Source organism: Globicephala melas, chromosome 15 (assembly GCF_963455315.2).
Source record: "Globicephala melas chromosome 15, mGloMel1.2, whole genome shotgun sequence".
In the NCBI taxonomy this organism is placed as follows: domain Eukaryota; kingdom Metazoa; phylum Chordata; class Mammalia; order Artiodactyla; family Delphinidae; genus Globicephala; species Globicephala melas.
In genome coordinates this window covers 9,164,076-9,179,810 of record NC_083328.1, presented here as the reverse complement: position 1 = coordinate 9,179,810, position 15,735 = coordinate 9,164,076, and the positions used below count along the sequence as shown (strand labels likewise).

Below are 15,735 nucleotides of genomic sequence, written 5' to 3'. Positions count from 1 at the left end.
TCCCTGAAAGTAAATCAAGAGAGGAACATGGAATGCTATTCTTTCACTTTTAATAATGTTAGTTCATTGTTTGTGTCAGTTTGTGGTATGATAAGGTGCATTTAAGGGAGGGGTCGGAGTGGTAATCTGGTTCTTTTTCATGTCCTGTTAGGACTTTTGGATTGTTTTGGAGAAGTGCTCTAGCTCTACCAAATACTTTATTCTAAAAGTGCCCAATTTTTTTTTTTTTTTTTAAATAACATTCCAAAACATCGGTGAAGTAAAAAATTACTTTTGGGAATCTGCCATATCCTTTTCAGATGTCATCTTTTGAGCAGTTGATGGTTATTCACACTAATATTACTGGTTGTTGATTTTTCAGGTCTGGTTCTAGTGGAGCATCAGAAACTGCGATAGGGAGGAGACAAATTCTAAGTCTGTACTAGGTACTGAGCTCTGTAAAAAATGGCTGTAGATAGAACTGGCAGACCCGGCCTTTTCATATCATTTACTGAAATCGCTGAAATACAGTGATACATATGAGGAGTTTTTTTTAATGATGACAGTTGAAAACTGATATGTGGAACTTTTTAACTGTTATGTATTTAATAAAAATTCTTCATCTTTAAAATTTCCCATATGAGTATTTAGAACCCTTTTAACAAAGGAGTTCTTAAATTGTGTTATATATTGGGGGAAAATTGCTCCCTTGGTAATTTCTACAAGTGGAAGCACTTTGAGGATGGTTTTTAAACAATTGTACTGTGTGGTTGGCAGGTTGGCATATTTCTTTATTAGGCTATTAGTGATTTCATAGAGGAGAACAAGTATGCGGTTGGGTAACTGCTGCATTTGAAGTATTGTTATTTCCAATTCTTAATTTATAGTTATAATTATGTTTTAATAGGACTTCATACTTTAATTTTCTCCTAATACCTACCTTTTGGTTGCATGTATATTCTATGGCAAATTTGTATGGTGTTTTATTGACCTAAAGCTGTGAGCATTGTGTTCTTGAAGGTATTATTGTACATCTTCATTAAACTTACAGTGGTTGTGAATGATGCACACGTATAATGACTGGGTTATATGTTGATGTTTATTGTACTGTAGCTTTAAATCTATGGTGCATTGCTTCCTAGGATAGTACTACTGCTGGCAAGACAGTAGATCTTGGTTTGAAAAATTAACTTTATTGGAATCACTTCTTGATGTGATTATTTGACAATAGAATTCTACACTGACTGTGTTTAAGTCAAGATAGATTTTAAGGAGTAACTGAACCTACAAGTGGCCTGCTGTAGATTAAATTTTTTTTTGTATTGCTTTATCCTAGTTTCTAAAGCCTAGAAACTAGTTCATAACCTTAGTAGCATCAATATGAGAACTTTTAGATGGTGTAATAAGGAGGGGGTATTAGAATATACAGTTATTCTGGCTCTAGGCAAGAATAACTTGATTTGCCTAGAGTGTTTTAAGAGCTGGGGTTAAGTTGTAGTTGCAAGACAGGATTTTATTGGGCAGTTGGAATACTGAGCTCTTATGTCGATTTTTATAATTTAATTTCTTTAAAGTAACAAGTTATTATCAGATTAGAGTTATTTTTAACTTAATGACAGACTGGTCCAAAGAGAGAAAATAGGATAAAAAGCAGACCTTGAGTTGGTGCTTTGTCTTCTCACTTAGAACTCTCAGCGTTATAGTTATGCTTATTTAACCTCCATACTTTTATGGGCCACTTCCTTTCAGGCTATCAGGTACTTTATTGAAAGAAACAATACTTACAAGGCTAAAGAGAACAAAGAAGGGCAGCATATGGTGGTAAGGAAGTAGCTCTTGAACTCTTGAAAAAGTAGATGCATAATGAGATAGTCTAGGATTTGAACTTATCATTTATAGCTTACACAACCTTTGGAGAATTGCTTTGACATTTTGTCTGCAATTATAAGTGCAGCAGTCGCTGGAACATAAAAACCACAATTGGCATTTGCTTTGAGCGGTTATTTGAGAGTGAGTGACTTATTTTGGTAACCTAAAATCTGAAATAGGATTTAGAGCCAGCTGACTCAACATCCTTCTTTTTGTAAAAAATTAATTTATTATTATTTTGGGGGGGCTCTGTTCGGTCTTCATTGTGGTGCGTGGGCTTCTCATCATGGTGGTTTCTGTTGTTGTGGAGCATGGACTCTAGGTGTGTGGGCTTCAGTAGTTGCAGGCCGTGGGCTCAGGAGTTGTGGCGCATGGGCTTAGTTGCTCCATGGCCTGTGGATCTTCCCAGCCCAGGGCTCGGTCCCATGTCCCCTGCATTAGCAGGCGGATTCTTAACCACTGCGCCACCAGGGAAGTCCCTGAATATCCTTCTCATGGGCTTTTTTTTTCTCCTTTCATTTATTTTTTCTTTAACTTTTCTCTTAGCATAAATCAAAGTAATAACCAGAACAGAGTTACATAAACTTAAAACTACCTAATGTTAGGGGTGGTTGTAGAAATTTCAGTTTTAGACTTTTGAAATTAATCTAATTTGAATGACTAGTCAGTTAAAAATTGTGCTGTCAGAGGACATTCATTCCTAGACGTAATCGTTAGGTTTATAGTGCTATCCAACAGAAATATGATGTGAGCCACATGTAATTAAAATTTTTCTAGGGCCACATTTGAAAAAAAGAAAACAGGTGAAAAAAAAAGGAAACGCACATTTTTCTTATTCCAAGTTTCAGGCTGAAGGAGCAGTCCCTGTCTGCAGCGACCTTTTCTAGTGGCAGAAAGGTCAGGAGGAAACCATGACAGCTTTTTAAGCTTCTTCCTGGAAGTGGTGTCTGTCACATCTATTGGTCAAAGCAAGTTATGTGGCAGGGCCCAGCCTTTGTGGGGAGGGGATGTGCTTTCCTCTTCCCAGGAGGCATTGCAAGCCACATGGCAGTGGGTGGAGGTGTAGAATCCTCTTAGGGAAGAGAGGTGGATATTTGGAAAAAATAGTACAGTCTGCCACATTTTAGGGTTAAGGGAATGTTTCCTGGGGAAGGTTGCTTTTAAGTTGAGATCCAAAGGATGGTTAGAATTTAGTTTATTTTGCCAGTTATATCTCAGTGAGCTGTTTTTGTTTGTTTTGGCTGCACTCGGCAGCTTGTGGAATCTTAGTTCCCTGACCAGGGCTCTAACCCGGGCCCCTGGCAGTGAGAGCGCTGAGTCCTAACCACTGGACCACCAGGGAATTCCCGATTTTGAAAACCTGAAAGAAGTTTCATATGGCTGGAGTGAAGAAGTGGGGATGGAGATGCAGTGTTGAGAGATACAGAAAAGGGCTGCATCACAGGTCCTTGTGAGATAGGCTGAGGAGTTTGGACTTTGCCTTAAATTTAGTGGAGGCTGTTGAAAAATTTGAACAGGAAAGAAGCAGGCTTTTAGGTTAGGAAGATCAGTGTGGCTGTAGCATTGAGAATGGATCTGCAGCCTTGAGACTAATGGCAACTAGATGGTGTTTAAATAATTAAATAATCTAGGCGGTAGATAATGGTGGTCTAAATAAATTTACTAGCCCTTGAGGTGGAGAGAAGTACAGTTGATGGATTTCTGAAATTAAGTAGATTTGACAGGGTTTGGTGATTGATCGGGGAGGAATCAAGGGTTATGTTTTGGTTATCACTTGGTTAGTGGTGTTCTTCTCTGATATAGAGGACCCTGTGAGACAGGAGGGAAGGGGGCAGGGCACAACCTTAAAAGAATGACAGCCCCTGAGGACATAAAGTGGTTAGAACCGAGATGGCGGAAGAATCTACTTCCAGTAGACCTTGAGCCTCATTATACGCTCATTGCGATACATTAGAATATTGTAAATGACGCCCCGCAGGCGCACTGACTGTTTGAGGCCAACCGTAAAAGGCCAGAAAGTGGGCAGTGGTCCAATTCCTGGAAATCCCTGCCTCTTCCCCAAAATAGTTGGAGTAATCTTTCTATTGCTTAGCCTGTGAAATTACCCAGCCCATAAAAACTAACCATCCCATATTCCAGGGCCTATCGCCTTCTGAGAGGGCCCACACACTCTGTCTGTGGAGTGTGTATCTCCCTAAATAAACCTGCTTTCCCACTTAGGTCTTGGGGAAAACTCCCTTGCCTGACTGCTTGCATCCTTCACAAGCATCCTATATTAATAAATCTACTTCTTGCCTATGGCTTTGCCTCTCGCTGCATTCCTTCTGCACTGAGGCATAAAGAACCTGAGCTTCATTAGTCCTGAGACCAGGTGTGTGGTTTCAGCAGGGAGATTGTGGGTTCAAGCCCCATCTGAGATGTGATTGGGTTTGAGTCCCAATCTGAGGTGTGGGGTTTCATGGAAGAGGATCAAGTGGTTCTTTTGTTTTGACTGTGAAGGGTGGTGGGGGACGGATAGGAAGTGTTTAGTTACGGAGGTTCTTATATTGAATTGCTGAGTATATCCAAATGGAGATGTATATGTTGCTAGTATATATATGGGCCTGGAGTTCAGAGAGAGGAGACTGAGCTGGTGATAGAAGTTATTAGCATATATAGATAGTAGTTGAAGTTACGGGCATGGATGAGGTCACCCAGAATGAGAATGCTATACTGATGATGATTTTCACAGGAGGGTACGAAAGATCTGTATTAGGGTAGAAGAGACTGTCATTATTTGAAAAACCACACTCAATCAATCAGTATTTGGTATTTAAATATATATTGTTTGAAAAAAGTTGGAAAAGTTTCTTCCTTTTTTTCCCTTAAAATAATAAAAATCATAGAAAATAAAACACAATAAAATCTTGATGGGTGGAATGATTTTCAGAACTGTGGGGGCCGGAGGATTTTTCCCTTTGCAACAACATATTTGTATTTTAGGAGGCCTGAGGCCAAGTGAGATTTTTAAATCGGAAGAAATGGGTTTAAAAACAAGACTGAGAAAAAAGATTGTGAGTGTAAGAATCACAAAGGGCCAGAGAAGAAGAGGATTACCAGTCAGGCCAATTAACATGTTTTAAAATGTTATGACTGAATGAGAAATGAGGATCAAAAGCTGGATTTGGATAATGGTTCTTTTATTGGAGAGAAAGGACTTAATTGAGAAACACCTAAGTGGTTACAGTTAGGGACTGAAGAGGTTAGGATGATTCCCTGATTTCTAACTTGGACACTAGGGCCATTCAGTGAGATTGGGAGTATCTGTTAAAGAGCAAGTTTGGGAGGGAGTGGAGGAGTAGTAAGAGTTTAGTTTTAGAAGAAGTTGGATTTGAGGGATTACTGAGGCATCCAGGTGACAGCAGTTCTGTGTGTTATTGGCCATATCGGTCTTGATCTAAGGAGAGTGGACTGGGCACATGGCACATTATTCCTACTCCCCCCCTCCACTGGGCAGAGCCTCGTGACTTGCAGGATCTTAGTTCCCCGACCAGGGATTGAACCCATGCTCTCGGCCACTGGACCACCAGGAAATTCCCACATTATTCCTACTTTTTAAATTAACAGCTAATAATAGGGGCTTCCGTGGTGGCGCAGTGGTTGAGAATCTGCCTGCTAATGCAGGGGACACGGGTTCGAGCCCGGGTCTGGGAGGATCCCACATGGCTCCGAGCAAGTAGGCCTGTGAGCCACAACTACTGAGCCTGCTGGTCTGGAGCCTGTGCTCCGCAACAAGAGACACCGTGATAGTGAGAGGCCCGCGCACTGCGATGAAGAGCGGCCCCCGCTTGCCACAACTAGAGAAAGCCCTCGCACAGAAACGAAGACCCAACACAGCAAAAATAAATAAATAAATGAATAAAATAACAACTAATAATAAAAACTTAATGTTTTCTCTTTAGGACATATTTGTTAATCTCACATTCTCTCTGATTACACAGTGAATTTCTTCAGTGTAGCTGAATGATATATTAGAATGTTACTAAGCTTTTTGAATGTTTAAATAAATCCACTTACTGATTCTTTATTTTACCTCCCCTCCCCAGGTGCAAACAGGCAAACAGAAAACAAATCCATTTTGTTGATAAGTTAGTTATGATAATGTCCCTGTAGAAACCATGCTATTTCCTTTTCTCTATGGGATTTTATAAGTTTTCAGTGATTGGATTTACATAGCTTTCTATGGAAGTCTGACTCCTGATTTTTACAGGTGCTCTATTTTGTTTAATCATTTAAATATTAGCAACAGCCCGGTGAGGAAAAGAGACATATTGCTTTGTTTTTGGCAGATCCAGAGAATGATATGGTGAGAGAAGGTGCTTATACTATTGACTAAAACTACAGTTCTGGATTATTTATGGATTTATCCCTGTAATTTGTCTTTTAACTGATCATAACCCTAGAAAACCAAGAATCTCTTTTATATTAAAAATGAATTATTTGTTTAGTTGTGAGGTAATATTACAAGGGGAGCTGTTTAAATACTTTTTATTTCAACCATTATATATAAAAACTGTCACTTGGAAAGTACAGAGATTGGCAGCTAATTCTCTAGTTGTGGTGTAAGTTTATTTTCCTGCATAACATCTTTTGCTGTGCATAAAAGTAAATTAGTTACTTGTCATTTGAATTTGAATATGGCTGGGTGATAATGAATTACAATTGGGATGGTATGGAAAGTTACCATATACATGCACTAGTTATAGGATGTCTTCCTCCATCTCCCTCACAAAGACGGAATAATGACTGGTAAACAACTTGTGGACGTGGTATTATTGGAGATAACATAAACTCTGGATAAATATTACTATATCAGAATTATTTTTACTACTTTATGGAACTTATTTTTTAAACCTTAGAGAATCAACAAGTGTTTCCAAGGTAGACTGGAAGGCTGTTAGTAAATGGATCATTAGCATATGCACGGGGTTATTCCAAACTGCCTGTGAGACTGCTGGAGCCATCTCATCTTACTGTGGAACTGATTCTTAAACTTGCTGACCATCTGAGTTGTGTAACAGTTTCACATACCTTAAATTCTTATTCCTTGTGTCTTGTATTTTATTTTGCCTTTATTTTTTCTTACTAATCTTTAGTACTGTGTGAGTCTTGTGAAATGAAACTTGGGTGAATTGAAGAAAGCACAGTTGTAGACGGTCCTAACCATACTTTAGTGTTAATCATCTTGTTTGGATTTGCCAATTGAAAATTCTGATTTCAGTTTTATCTTCAGTTTTATCTTTAGCTGTATATTATAGAAAGTATACTGTAGTTTTTTTCCCATATATGGTAAGTATTTTGTGGATTAGTTGTCTCTGTTGCTTGAATATTGTGTTCCTGAGCCACTGCTAACAGAGAGTATGAAGCCCGCTTGGAAAGATACAGTGAGCGCATTTGGACGTGTAAGAGTACTGGAAGCAGTCAGCTAACACACAAAGAGGCCTGGGAGGAGGAACAGGAAGTTGCTGAACTGTAAGTAGTAGAAGCACTGCCCTTCTAGCGCTATCTTCATGTTATTAGGAAAGAGGGAATATTAACCATAAAACAATATTTGTATTTAAATTTATGGGGCATAAATTGGAATACATTACGTTAGTATAATGTACTGGTGTCTTGCCTGTTGTCATTTTGCAAGTAACAGTATGTGGAATATATAGTTGTGTGTACACTTATTTAGATATTTACTAGGCTTTTGAGTGTTCTTGCTGTATACTTTTACCTTGTAAATACTCTGGAAATGTGGTTCTAAGCAAAGGAAGCTGGTATAATCTAGAAGTAATATGGAGGCAGCAAATTAGCAGAAAGTTTTCTTTATTTTGTGGTCATTTGAAATTTAAGATAGTATTTAAAGCAGCTATCAAAAATAAGTACACAGTTTGAAGACAGTTTATCTGAGTGGGGTGGTTGAATGAGGTGTCTTAAAAATTCTGTCTGTTTTCAAAGGGCCTATTTGTCTGGGTAGTCTCAAAAAAAAACACTCAGAATTTAGGCAGTAGAAGCATGCAGAAGGTAAGTAGAAACTAAGGATGATAAAACAGTACTCTTTTTTTTTAGTGGTTTTTTTTAATTTAAGTATATTTGATATACAGTATTATATGTTACAGGAGTACATTATAGTGATTCACAAATTTTAAAGGTTATACTCCATTTCTAGCTACTATAAAAAAACAGTACTCTTTTAGAAATTCGGAGTAGAAACTTTTTCTGTGGACTTCTCATTGACTTCTCTTGATAGTATATAAGCAGAGAGCATACAGTTTAGTAATTAATACCATTCTGCTCTTTTGCCTGTGTAACAGAACACAACCTTCAGTTGAGACCTGGGGTCTAGTAATGGTTCCATCACTGATTAATAATTAGTGAAGTCTGTTAACCTGGTGCCTGTTTCTTCTTTGCTTGGGTCACTGACATAGTTCTGTTTTGGATTATTGTTATTTATGTATATGCCCCATTTAGTATACTAGACTCAGGGTTGGCCTACCTTTACTGTAAAGTGCCAGTTAGTAAATATTTTAGGGTTTGTGGGCCATGTGGTCTCTGTCTCAGCTATTCATGTATTTACTTCAGTGACCAGTGTGAGGACAGCAATGCTTTTTGAACAGCAGAGGCACATATGACAGTTTTGATGATTGGGGTTGTGCTTTGAGAAGATTAATCTGGAAGCGGTGTGCAAGATGAGTTAGAGAGGGAAGAGGCAGGTGGGAAGTCTGTGTAATCTAGCTAGGAGTATTCGGGTCGGGAATCATGGCATTATTGGGAATAGAAAGAATGAGATGGATTTACATTCTGAAAAGGGGGGTTTGGTCATAATTTTGGAAAACCACTACAAACTTTGTTCTTGAGAAGTCATAATACACATTAAAGATTTTCAGAAGACTGTAGTAAAGAAACTCTAGCTTGGTTTAGTCTTATGGGTTTTAAACTTATTCGACCTTAGATCCCATTACAACAGAGGGAAGTTCTGAAGAACACAAGTAGGGAATGTTTTATGTGATTTGATAGCTAATAGAATATAAGGAGTAATGGGAGAAATTGTTGAAAAAGACAGTGAGGTTTTATAATTTTTATTCAAAGTAGAAATACTTTTTTCTGATTATAAAAGAAATGCATACTTGTTATAAGAATGTAAACAATACAGAGTTAGTAAAAGAGTCTGAACATCATTGTCCAACTTCACTCCCCAGAAATAACCACAGACAATGAAGCTTTAAGCCTGAGTGACTGGGAGGCTTAATGGAAAGAGACAGTGAATTTATAGGGGCCAGGAAAGGCCTCGTGGAATTAAGGAAGTCTGAGGACATGTTGGAAGGGTGATTAAGCTGGGAGGGAAGACAGTGGGGAGAGGACAGAGGTAACAGTCTTAACAAAGGCAGGGAGACTTGAAGGTTATTGATCATGAGGGGAATAGCAGATAACTTGGTAGGTTAATTGTGAACGGAGTATGATAAGAGCTTTTAAGCCGCAGTTGGAGGAACATTTGTTATGAACAGCACAGAGAGTGATTGAGAATATTGTAGTATGATAATAAACCTGCTACTTGCATCTGAATGAATATTCTCATGCTTGATCCTTCCTTTTGCCCTGTAACACATATGTTAAACTATCTGGTCAGAATTGGATATCTAACAACTCTCAATTTAGGTTGCTTCACATTTTCTGCTGTCATCAAGAATCCAGCAGTGAATATCTTTGTGTACCTATGACAGTTCTCCTAACTGTTGTCAAACTGCTTTCCAAAAGAGGTGAAACGTGGGCTTTTGGCAGAGTATGTGTGCTATTTTGCACCATTCACTTGCTCCTATCAGGGTGTGATAATTAAAGTTCTTTTTTGCTAGTTTAATAAATGAAAAGTGGTACATCATTGTTTCACTTTGCAAGGAGTTCAAATCATGGTTCCAACATATTAACCATTCATGATTTATTTTTCTTATCTGTAAAATGAAAATTCTAGACCCCTCACAAGGTATTGTGAGAACTAAATGAAGGAATGCATTTTTATTGATTGAGACATAATAATTAAGTTATGGTCTCCCAACCAAAAATTGCGCAAAGGATGTGTATAAAGAATTCATACCTGAAAAGGGAAGTCAACTGCAAAAACGAATGGGAAAATGTTCAACCTTACTAATGATGTGCTTATTATTTTCATTTTATAGATGAGAAAATTAACATGGACAGGTCAGTTAGACAAAGCTATTTAAAAGTTCTTTCTTTATTCTGTATACCACATAGGTTTTAATCTTTGTATTCTCCAGTGCCTTGCATATATTTGCTAAAGAGCTTTTTGCATTGATCTGAGTAACTCCGGATAGACCCTCCTGCATTTTCTTGATAACTGATGACATGTTTGTTTAGTTTGAAGGAGGAGTTCCCTGCCTGGTATGAGAAACTTGTTCTGGAAATGGTTCACCATAACACAGCCTCCTTAGAAAAGTTAGTAGATACTGCTTGGTTGGAGATCATGACCAAATATGCTGTGGGAGAAGAGTGTGATTTTGAGGTGAGTGCCTATTTTTATTTATTTTTTTAATGTGATTTGACTCACCAAATGTCAGGATTGGAGCTTCCAACATAGATTATAGAATATATTTCTTTGTGAGTAAAAATATACATTACATTTGAAGTCCACTTAATATCAAATATTTTAATCGCCAATTTTTTTTTTTTTTTTTTAATGTGTTGGGTTTTCGTTGCTGCAGGCGGGCTTTCTCTAGCTGCGGCGAGCGGGGGCTACTCTTCGTTGTGGTGCGAGGGCTTCTCATTGCGGTGGCTTCTCTTGCTGTGGAGCACGGGCTTCAATAGTTGTAGCTCGTGGGCTCTAGAGCACAGGCTCAGTAGTTGTGGCGCACAGGCTCAGCTGCTCCGCGGTGTGTGGGATCCTCCCAGACCAGGGCTCGAACCCATGTCCTCTGTGTTGACAGGTGGATTCCCAACCACTGCGCCACCAAGGAAGTCCCTAATCACCAAATTTTAGAACCACGTTTGTTATTGGGAATGTTGACTATTACAATAATTGTTAGACTGTATCATTGCAACGTTGTTTTCCCTGTTTTGTCCCTTTTTGATAACTTGATGCTGTATTGGCCTTGTTTGTTTTGTCATTTTTTTCATACTTTGTTTAAAAGACCTTTAGATATTTTTAGTCCAAATCTATGGAATCTATAGGCAAAAGATTTCATTTCCCTGCAACAGTGATTGAGTTGACTGTTTTGTTTTTCTATTTAAATTTTTAAATTTTCCAGCCCATTACTAAAGGATAACTATTACTGAAGTAAATAGGTAAGATAGCTATTACTATTACTAAAGGATTTACTAAAGTAGTTAGGTAAACTGTTTACATAACACTAAAGCAATCCCTATATAATCCTTTGAAAACTTAAGTAAGATTCAGGGCGGAAGGGAGCTAACATTTGTTGAATTTCTGTATGTACTGGATACTGGGCTAGTTGCTTTACATAATGTCTTACAGAATCTGCACAGAAAAGTGAGGTGGTAAACAGGCGCAGATGTTTAAGTAGCTTGTTCAGGTTTATATAACGTACTAGTTAGTACTAGTGATTTCATCTGTATGTAATGAAATGGCTGACTGACAGTGGCCTGGACTTCTCAAACTTTAGCCTAAATAAAATCACTTAGAGGATTACTGAATGTACATTCTTGGGCCCCATCCCCTGAGAGCTTGATTCAAAAGGTCTAGGGTAGGGCCTGAAAGTTTGCAGTTCTAACAAGCTCCAGGATGTGATGATACGAACCCTCTGGGGACAACATTTTGAGTAGCATCGGCTTAACCAATGAAGACATTTGATTATCTCGCATAATAAGTCTTAGAGGCAGGCAATTCCAAGTTTGGTATAGAGGCTGAATAATATTGTCAAGGACTTAAACTCCGTCTCTCTGCCTTTCTGCTCCGCTTTTCTCAGTGTGTTTGGTTTTGTCCTTAGCTTTGTTGCCTCTTGGTTGTGAAATTGTGACTGTGAGCACAATTGTTTGCTCACTCGCAATTCAGAGTGATCAAATATCTAAGCACAGTAAGAAAATCTTTACCAGAAGCATATTCCTCCTGTCCCCCCCCTTTTTTTAAAAAAATATTTATTTATTTTGGCTGCGCTGGGTCTTATTTGCGGCACGCAGGACCTTTGTTGTGGCATGCGGGCTTCTTAGTTGCGGCATGCGAACTCTTAGTTGGCAGCATGCATGTGGGATCTAGTTCCCCGACCAGGGATCGAACCCGGGCCTCCTGCATTGGGAGTGCAGAGTCTTACCCACTGGACCACCAGGGAAGTCCCCCTCCTGTCCCCTTTTATCTTTACATGTTATTGCCTAGACCATGGCTTACATAATCCATCAGCTGCAGGGGGGCTGAGAAAGTGAATACTACCTTTTTTATAAAGCCTCAAAAGAGACAGGCTGGCAAGAGAAGAGGAGGAGGGGAATGGCCTAGGTAGCCCAACAATAGCCAGTAAGTCTGTGTCTATCTGGCTCCAAAGTCCTTGTTCTTTCTTTAATTTACTTTGACTCCTTGTATCTCCTAGCTACTTTTTTAAAATTTTGTAATTGTCTGTGGAATCATCATTGGGTTTTAATCACACACTGTATCATTCAGTGTCCTGGCAGGAAACAGATGGCATATTCATATAGTGTAATCAAATTGAGTTTAATAAAGGAACTACAGACAGCAGACAGCAGTCTGATCTAGGTCAAGGAAAACTAACAAGGTTAAAGTACCTCATGGCTGTCAATAGTGAAGAGGCTTTACTACTTCTAAACCCCAAGTAAATGAGGGGAGGGAGTGGATACAGGAACTAGGAGAGAGTAATGTAATTGTAGAAAAGTACTTTGGTAGTGAGAAGTAACCAACCTGCTAGGGAGACAGGGGAATGAATATACCATATGATTTTCTGCTTATGCTTCCCATGGGTGGAACTCACCAAAATCTAGAGGGCAAGGGAGCCCTTTGATGTAGTTCATAAAGATCAGCCTGTTTAAGCACAGAGCAAGGCAGAGAAGACTGGAGACAGATATGGAGTGGCAAAAGGAAGATACTCTGCACACATCTGCAAGGTGGAAGAGGAAGAGTTCCAGGAAGGGGGGGAGAGAGATTAGGGAGATAGGCGTGTCCATAAACATATGAAAAGATGTTTACATTCATTAGTAATCTAGGAAATCAAACTGAAACCGTAGTGAGATCATTTTATACTCATCAGATTAGTAAATAAGAAAAAGTCAAAATAATGCCAAATTTTGACAAGAATCTGGAGCTGCTCATTCACTGCTAACTATTTTGGTAAATGCTTTGGCATTATTGAATACAGTGGACTTTGACTAGGGTTTTTATTCTTGAGTATTTACTCTTTTGATAACTAATAATGTTGAGCACCTTATGTGCTTGTTGCTATCCTTCTATTTGTATTTTCTTTGGTGAAGTGTCTGTTCAGATCTTTGTCCATTTAAAAATTTAGTTTAGGGCTTCCGTGGTGGCGCAGTGGTTGAGAGTCTGCCTGCCGATGCTGGGGACACGGTTCGTGCCCCGGTCCGGGAAGATCCCACATGCCGCGGAGCGGCTGGGCCCGTGAGCCATGGCCGCTGAGCCTGCGCGTCCGGAGCCTGTGCTCTGCAATGGGAGAGGCCACGACAGTGCGAGGCCTGCGTACCGCAAAAAAAAAAAAAAAAAAAAAAAATTTAGTTTAAATTTAAATTGTTTATTTTCTTGTTTTTAAGTTGTGAGACTTATTTATATATTCTGCATACATATCCTTTATTAGATATGTGTTTTTGCTTTTTCTCCCAATCTAGGGCTTGTGTTTTTACTCTCTTAACAGTGTTTTTTGAAGAGCACAAATTTTTAGTTTTTTTTTTTTTTTTGCGGTACACGGGCCTCTCACTGCTGTGGCCTCTTCCGTTGCGGAGCACAGGCTCCGGACACGCAGGCTCAGCGGCCATGGCTTACGGGCCCAGCGGCTCCACGGCACGTGGGATCTTCCCGGACCCGGGCACGAACCCGTGTCCCCTGCATCGGCAGGCGGACTCTCAACCACTGCGCCACCAGGGAAGCCCAAGTTTTTAGTTTTGATAAGCCAAATGGAAAGAAAGTACCTAACCATATCTGTAATTATGTGTAATATAAACGTTCTAAAAACTTCACTTAAAAGGTAGAGATTGTCAGATTGGATAAGAAAGCAACACGCGACTATCTGCTGCCTATAAGAAAGATACAAATAGAATAATATGAAAAGGGTGGAAAAAAGATACCATCCTAACATTAGTCAAAAGAAATCTGGTATGGCTATATAAGTGTCAGACAAAGTAGGTTTCAGGACAGAGAATATTACCATGAATAAAGAAGCATTTCATAATGACAAAGGGATCAGTTTATTAAGAGGGCATAGCAGTCCTTAATGTTTATGTATTTACTAATGAGAGCTTCAGAGTACATGAAGCAAAAATAGAACTACCAAAAGAAATAGACAAGTCAAAATTATAGATGGAGATTTCAGCCCCCTCCCCTTTTCTCAATAACTGGTAGAAAGAGTAGACAAAAAGTCAGCCAGAATATAGAAAACCTGAATAACATTATCAACCAACTTGACCTAATTGTCATTTATAAAACATTCCACCTAATAACTGCAGAATACACATTCCTTTCAAGTGCATAGTTTATGATGGTAGACCATAGTCTGGGCCATAAAAAAAGTCAGTAAACTTACAAGGGTTCAAATCATACAAAGTATATACTCTGACCAGAATGGAATTAAATCAATAACAGATATCTGGAAACTCTGCAAATAATTGGAAACTAAATAACACAACTTTAACTTACTCATAGATTAAAGAAGAAATCAAAAGGGAAATTAGATAATATTTTGAACTGAATGAAAATACAGTATATTAGAATTTGTGAGATACTGCTTACAGTAGTGTTTAGGAGAAATGTATAATACTAAACATCTCTGAGAAAAAAAGAAAGGTCTCAAATCATTGACCTTGGCTTTTACCTTGAGAAATAAGAAAAAGAACCCAAAGGAAACAGAAGAAGAAAGGAATTAGTAAAAATCAGAGCAAAATCCATAAAATAGAAAACAGGAAAACCATAGAGGAAATCAGTGAAACCAAAAGCTGGTAATTTGAGAAGATCAATAAAATTAATAAACCTGTAGGCAAACTCAGGTTTAAAAAAAAAGAAGACACGAATTAACCAATATGAAGAATTAGGTGATATCCCAACAGAGCCTACAGATATTGACAGAATAATAAGGGAATATTATTAACACCTTTAAGCCAATAAATCTGACAATTTAAATGAAAACATTCCTTGAAAGACACAAACTACCAAAACTGACTGAAGAAGAAATAGAAACCTTTAATGGCCCTTTATCTATTAAATAAATTGAATTTGTAATGAAAATCATCCCACAAAGAAAACTTCAGGCCCAGATGTTGTCACTGGTGAATTCTACCAAACATTTAAGGAAGAAATAATACCAATTCTATATGTTATTTCAGAAAATAGAAGAGGAGGGAATTCTTAACAAATCATTTTATGAGGTCAGCATTACCCTGATACGGAAACCGTATAAGCACAAGAAAAAGCCACAGACTAAGACAAAAAGTATGTTCACAAAGCTCTCTTGTGAACCTAGATATAAAAGTTCTAATAAAAATTTTAGCAAGTGAAATCCAACATTATGTTAAAAGGATAATACATCATGACTAAGTGGGGTTTAGCCTAAGAATGCAAGGTTTTAAATTTCTAATTCTCCTTACTGATAAACCATACGATCATCTCAATTTACACACAAAATACATTCGACAAAACCCAAATTCCTAATAAAAACTCCCAGATAACTGCAA

The 15,735-nt window shown here is 38.3% G+C and overlaps 1 protein-coding gene across 2 annotated transcripts in view; it reads left to right on the top strand.

Annotated features, from left to right (window-relative positions):
- The window catches only part of BAZ1B (bromodomain adjacent to zinc finger domain 1B), a 66,161-nt gene that overhangs the window by 1,814 nt on the left and 48,612 nt on the right, over window positions 1-15,735 (top strand). For both annotated transcript variants that reach the window (XM_060284778.1, XM_030872015.3), the window contains exons 2-3: window positions 7,243-7,359; window positions 10,243-10,387. In XM_060284778.1, coding sequence (XP_060140761.1) covers window positions 7,243-7,359; window positions 10,243-10,387 — 262 coding nt within the window. The remainder of the gene's footprint in view (window positions 1-7,242; window positions 7,360-10,242; window positions 10,388-15,735) is intronic.